Genomic DNA, 5,482 nt, shown 5'->3' with positions numbered 1-5,482 from the left:
TGGCGTAGGGCCTGGGGAAAGCCCGGAGGGGCGGGAGTCCGTTGCGGGGCTGGGCGGGGAGCGCGGGGCTGGGCTGGAAGGTGGGATTGTGCCGCTCCTCGTGGTTGCTGTCAGTGTCTGTGGAGTCGTGGCCGCTGTTGTTTGGGGACAGGCCCCTGTCAGGAGCCAGGCTCTTGTCCCTGAGGTGGCCGTGGCTCTTCTCGGCGTCCTGCGCGTGGCCGTTGGGCAGGTCAGGGCGGGTCAGGGCGATGGGGTAAAGGCTGCTGATCACCGGGACCATCTCGGAGGTGGGAGCTGGCGGTGTCTGCACCAGCGGGCGCAGGGCCTCTGCCCCCAGGTAGCTGATGGCGTTGTTGATGGCCTGGTCCATCATCCGGCCCTGCATCAGCTCGCTCTCCTTCTCGTACATGAAACTCGAGTTGTAACTCACATCAAAACTGTGTCGCTTCTCGCCTGCAAGAGAGGGGAGGTGTCCATGGTTAGCAGCCTTGAAAGCCCAGGACACCTTCTCTAAAGGGCAGTTGGCTCCAGAAAGTAGAGAGGCATGAAATGTTCTCTGCAGGAAGGGGCTGCTCACACACACCAGCAGCTTCTGGGTGGAGTTTTTTTGGCTTTTGTTAATTATTTCCTAAAGTCCAGCCTTGAAAGCAAAAATGTAATGGATTGTTGGTAAGGGGTAATAACTGGACAAACCATAACTACTTTTTTTTAGTTATTCTGGGATTTAAGGGGAAGAACATTGACAGAGCTTCCCTGGATTAACTGCTCATGTTTTTTTCTAGAAAAAGGCAAACAATCATGAATGAAAACACTTGTAGAAGAGCTACTGGGTAACAAACCCAAACTCTCCATTTTGCTACCAAGACTGCAACTTCTCCTTCCTGACATGTCCCCCCAGAAGTGTTCCCTGCTCTGACAGAGGAAGCAAAGACAAGACCTGATGCACTTCTCATGACTTTCACCCATCTGAGAGAGTCTTTCACCCATCACTGGACACTGGAGTCAATTTCCCCCCCTATCCTCTGCCAACAGCAGCTCCCTCTGCACCCACCTGCCTTCTGCCACCTCAGCACAGGTTTTCAGAGCACCTAAGACACCAGCACGTTTTGTGTCACTTGTGGGGCAAGAGGAGTGAAATGCCTTCCTCTCTGGGTGGGCTGGAGCTTGGAAACCTCCTGATGAGACAGAGCAGGAGAGCTGAGAGCTCCTGAAATCCTGCTCACGCCTCCTCTAGCAAGGAGCCAGGCCAGGGAGCTGGGCTGGGCACACCCCCCACCTCCCTTGTGCCAGGAGGAAATCAACCTGCACCCCAAAAAGGACTGAAGTCACGTTTTTTGTGACTGTCTAGAAAGAAGCAACCGAATCCTGCGGTTACATAAAACAAAAACGTTCAGAGCTTTTTTTTTTTTTTAACAAAAAAAAAATACAACACACCAAAACCCAACAAATGGGCCAGACCAAATGTTTCATGTGCAAGTGACTCGCAGACATCAGATCCACTCATGCCTTAGTTACGGTAACTCGAGCAGTGCAGATGTTTATCAGTCACTTGTCAACAGCGTGACTCAATGTATATGAAACTCCTCAGGTTTCACTGCAGAGGCAGAAAACCAGGAGCTCACGTTTCTCTTATAAAACACCCAAAAAGGTTAGTGAACCACAAGAGTGTAACTGCTTCCAACCCTCAACACAACTTGCCATCCAACTTCACACAGGAGGAAACAAAAACGAGATAGCACATTGGTGTGAGTCATAAAACTAGCTCCAGGCAACTGAAAGATGTGAATACATTTGAAATTTAAAAAAAAAAAGAGGCAATAAAAGCAAAAATAGGCAGGACTGCTGGTAGATTTTAGGTCAGGATTCACTGTTGTAAGAGAAAAAAATGCTGTGACTACTGAGGTGATCTCAGAACCCTGTCATTCCCCTGTCCTAGGGGCTTTCTGAAGTCCCCACAACAACCCAGTCTGTCTCCCTTAAATTACCAGTTAGAGCAAATGAAATGCAAACTCCCCAGTGCTCTCCTGGCAGCAACGGGCTGTGTTGTTGGGCACTGAGAAGGCAAGAGATCAGGCTTTACCCCAGACCCTTTGGGAGGAAAAGGCAGTACATAAAGAACAGCCTCCCCTCTGCCCCTGGGCTCAGCAGCCACCCCAGGCAGCTCATTTCGACCCCTCAGTGAGGGGCCTGTGTTCAGACAGGCTGGGCTGCATGGAAGTGCCACAGAAAGTCCTCATTGTCTCCCCAGAACCTCCAGCTCCAGCCCCACACAAGCTGGGGGTCCCTCTTGGGTGCCTCTTTGGCTTCCACCGGGCAGAGTGCCACAGACTTACTGAAAAACACTACATTAAAAATTAAATGTACAGGTTCTCTCGTTGACAAAGCAGCCCTGGCCAGCAGGACCCCTCCCCCTTGCTCTGCTGGGGTTTTTTTTTGGCTAGCTTGTCTGGGTGCAATGCAAAAGCTTTCCCCTCCAGAGCCACAGCGTGACACACACTCATGTGCTGCTTCACCTGCTCCAGGACCTACAGAGAATCCTCCTGCCTGATGAGCTGCAGCCACTGGGACCAGAAAGTGACCAGGGATGGACCAGAGAGGGACCAGAAAATGACCAGAGAGAGGCAACTGAAAGATGTGAATACATTTGAAATTTAAAAAAAAAAAGAGGCAATAAAAGCAAAAATAGGCAGGACTGCTGGTAGATTTTAGGTCAGGATTCACTGTTGTAAGAGAAAAAAATGCTGTGACTACTGAGGTGATCTCAGAACCCTGTCATTCCCCTGTCCTAGGGGCTTTCTGAAGTCCCCACAACAACCCAGTCTGTCTCCCTTAAATTACCAGTTAGAGCAAATGAAATGCAAACTCCCCAGTGCTCTCCTGGCAGCAACGGGCTGTGTTGTTGGGCACTGAGAAGGCAAGAGATCAGGCTTTACCCCAGACCCTTTGGGAGGAAAAGGCAGTACATAAAGAACAGCCTCCCCTCTGCCCCTGGGCTCAGCAGCCACCCCAGGCAGCTCATTTCGACCCCTCAGTGAGGGGCCTGTGTTCAGACAGGCTGGGCTGCATGGAAGTGCCACAGAAAGTCCTCATTGTCTCCCCAGAACCTCCAGCTCCAGCCCCACACAAGCTGGGGGTCCCTCTTGGGTGCCTCTTTGGCTTCCACCGGGCAGAGTGCCACAGACTTACTGAAAAACACTACATTAAAAATTAAATGTACAGGTTCTCTCGTTGACAAAGCAGCCCTGGCCAGCAGGACCCCTCCCCCTTGCTCTGCTGGGGTTTTTTTTTGGCTAGCTTGTCTGGGTGCAATGCAAAAGCTTTCCCCTCCAGAGCCACAGCGTGACACACACTCATGTGCTGCTTCACCTGCTCCAGGACCTACAGAGAATCCTCCTGCCTGATGAGCTGCAGCCACTGGGACCAGAAAGTGACCAGGGATGGACCAGAGAGGGACCAGAAAATGACCAGAGAGGGACCAGAGAGGGACCCTGCTGCCTGTGCTGGACTCACCCAGCAGGTGATGTCTCACCCCACTTGGGGGCTTTGTCACCAAGCTGTCAGAGCTGCACCAGCACTTTTACCACTGTGAGAAATGTATTTTCACTCCCGGGGCTTGGGGAGAACTTGTTTTTAAAAAGGGTTGAAATAGAAACTCTGGGTCTGCGGGTGCAAAGCACCAGAAATGCACTGGCTGCCCTGGATACCTGGGACTTGCATCACAGCCCAGCCCCAGGGGGGTTTTACCCAGCAGTGCAGAACCACCAGCACAGGCAGCTGCTCTGCTGGGCTATTTTTGTTACTAAAAAAAATAATAATTAAAAAAACCTGTTTGTTAATCAATCCAGGAAGTACAAAAATCCAGAGTTTGCAGATCTGGTTCATATCCATGCAAAACAGAAATCCCCAGCAAAACAGGAAACACAAAATCATTAATTCCACCCAAATCCTTATTCACTCAGGACTAAAGGAAAGCTGAGGACAAAGTCTTGGCAGGAGAACCTTCAAAAGGGGCCTCGTGCAGAGGTTAGGAGTCAAGATCTGCTGATCTGTGTCCTTATTTGAGACTTCCAGCACTGAAGGAAACTACAGCAGATGGAAATGTGAAAAAATAAAGTGGGCAAGACTTCTGGAATTTGTATGAATCTCTGCAGAGCCCTCAAATAATAATAAAGTGGGTTTTTTCTCCCCGGATCAATAGACTTCATTCACAGGAATGAGGCAAACAAAGATGCCTTGTTAGTTCATGTCTCTGTCCCTTCTCCCTGACAAAACACCCCATCAGCCCCCGTTCTGAGGGGGCTGCTTCCCAGGAAATCACAAAGCTGCCCTGGCAGATCTGCACTCCTACACCTACAGGTCAGGAAGTCACAAAAGTCAAAGCAAGGTCGGACAGACTGCTCCTGGGAGCAGAGTTCCCAGGGATAAATGGGATCAAGTGAGTCATCTCATCACACCCAAGCAGCACCTGCCCAGCACAGGCTCTAGAAAACAGGCAGTTTCAGAAATCGCTTATTTTGTCCCTTTTGGTGTGAACTGCCCTGGTCCTCCACAAAACCCCTGGCAGCACCAGTTGGTGTCACCTGCTGCCCACGTTCTGGAGCAGGGCACAAACCCAAAGGGATCTGTTCTGTGCTGGAACCAGTATGAAACAAACCAGAACCATCACCAGCACCTCCCTGCAGCGTGTGCTGAGCAGTTGGGTCCTGCTGCTGCTGTGTTTAGTAAAACACATGAAGCTGGAACTTGGTAGCAAATGGAAACCCAGGGAGGGTGAAGCTGAGAGCTAAAAAAAAAAAAAGAAAAAAGAAAAAAGAAATAAAAAAAAGGAAACTGAAGAATTTCAAACATTTGCATCAGTATTACTGTTAGAACCACAGCATGACCTGCAAGGTCCAAGTCCCACAGTCAACAGTTTCAGTATTAAGCATTAAAGGCACTTGATGGGCTGTGCTGGGGTCACCCCCCCTGCTCTACAAGGTGACCTTTTCAAGCTGCACTGAGATGCCTGGATAAAAGTCTCCAGCTTGCAGAGCCACCCCCAGAGCCAGCAGGAGCTGCTGCAGCTGAGCAGCCTTCCTGCCCAGAGGGACCCAGCAGCTTGGGGGGCAGGCAGGTCCTCAGCACCCACTGCCTGTGCCCCCCAGGGCTCCTGCCTCAGCCCCCTCCCAGGGGAAGGTTGGATGAAGAGCAGCAACCACTGGTGACCTTAACCAGCTGTACAGAACGTAACAAACCAGGCATGATCAGCACTAACACCACAGAACTGCTGACTAAGTCGGGTCTTTACTCAGGGCACCAGAGTTGCATTTGATTTTCTTAAAAGGCAAGTTAATGAAATTAGAGCAGCCAAGAGGATCCGGCTGAAACACAAAACCTGCCCGACTAGTATTTACAACCCCCAGCATGCAAAGCTCTGATCATATACAATTAAATGCAAAGAAAATGCTATGGAAACATCTTGTTGCTTAAATTACCACAAGAA

At 50.3% G+C, this 5,482-nt stretch overlaps 1 protein-coding gene across 1 annotated transcript in view; it reads right to left on the bottom strand.

The window, feature by feature from the left end:
- Window positions 1–5,482, bottom strand: part of IKZF3 (IKAROS family zinc finger 3 (Aiolos)) — a 27,819-nt gene that overhangs the window by 125 nt on the left and 22,212 nt on the right. Inside the window, exon 7 of the mRNA XM_009993192.1 lies at window positions 5–453. Within this exon, the coding sequence (XP_009991494.1) occupies window positions 5–453 (449 nt within the window). The remainder of the gene's footprint in view (window positions 1–4; window positions 454–5,482) is intronic.

Source organism: Chaetura pelagica, unplaced genomic scaffold, assembly GCF_000747805.2.
Source record: "Chaetura pelagica isolate M959 unplaced genomic scaffold, ChaPel_1.0 scaffold1160, whole genome shotgun sequence".
NCBI classification, from domain to species: domain Eukaryota; kingdom Metazoa; phylum Chordata; class Aves; order Apodiformes; family Apodidae; genus Chaetura; species Chaetura pelagica.
Note: the sequence above shows the minus strand (reverse complement) of the source record. Positions and strands in the feature narration are given on the sequence as shown.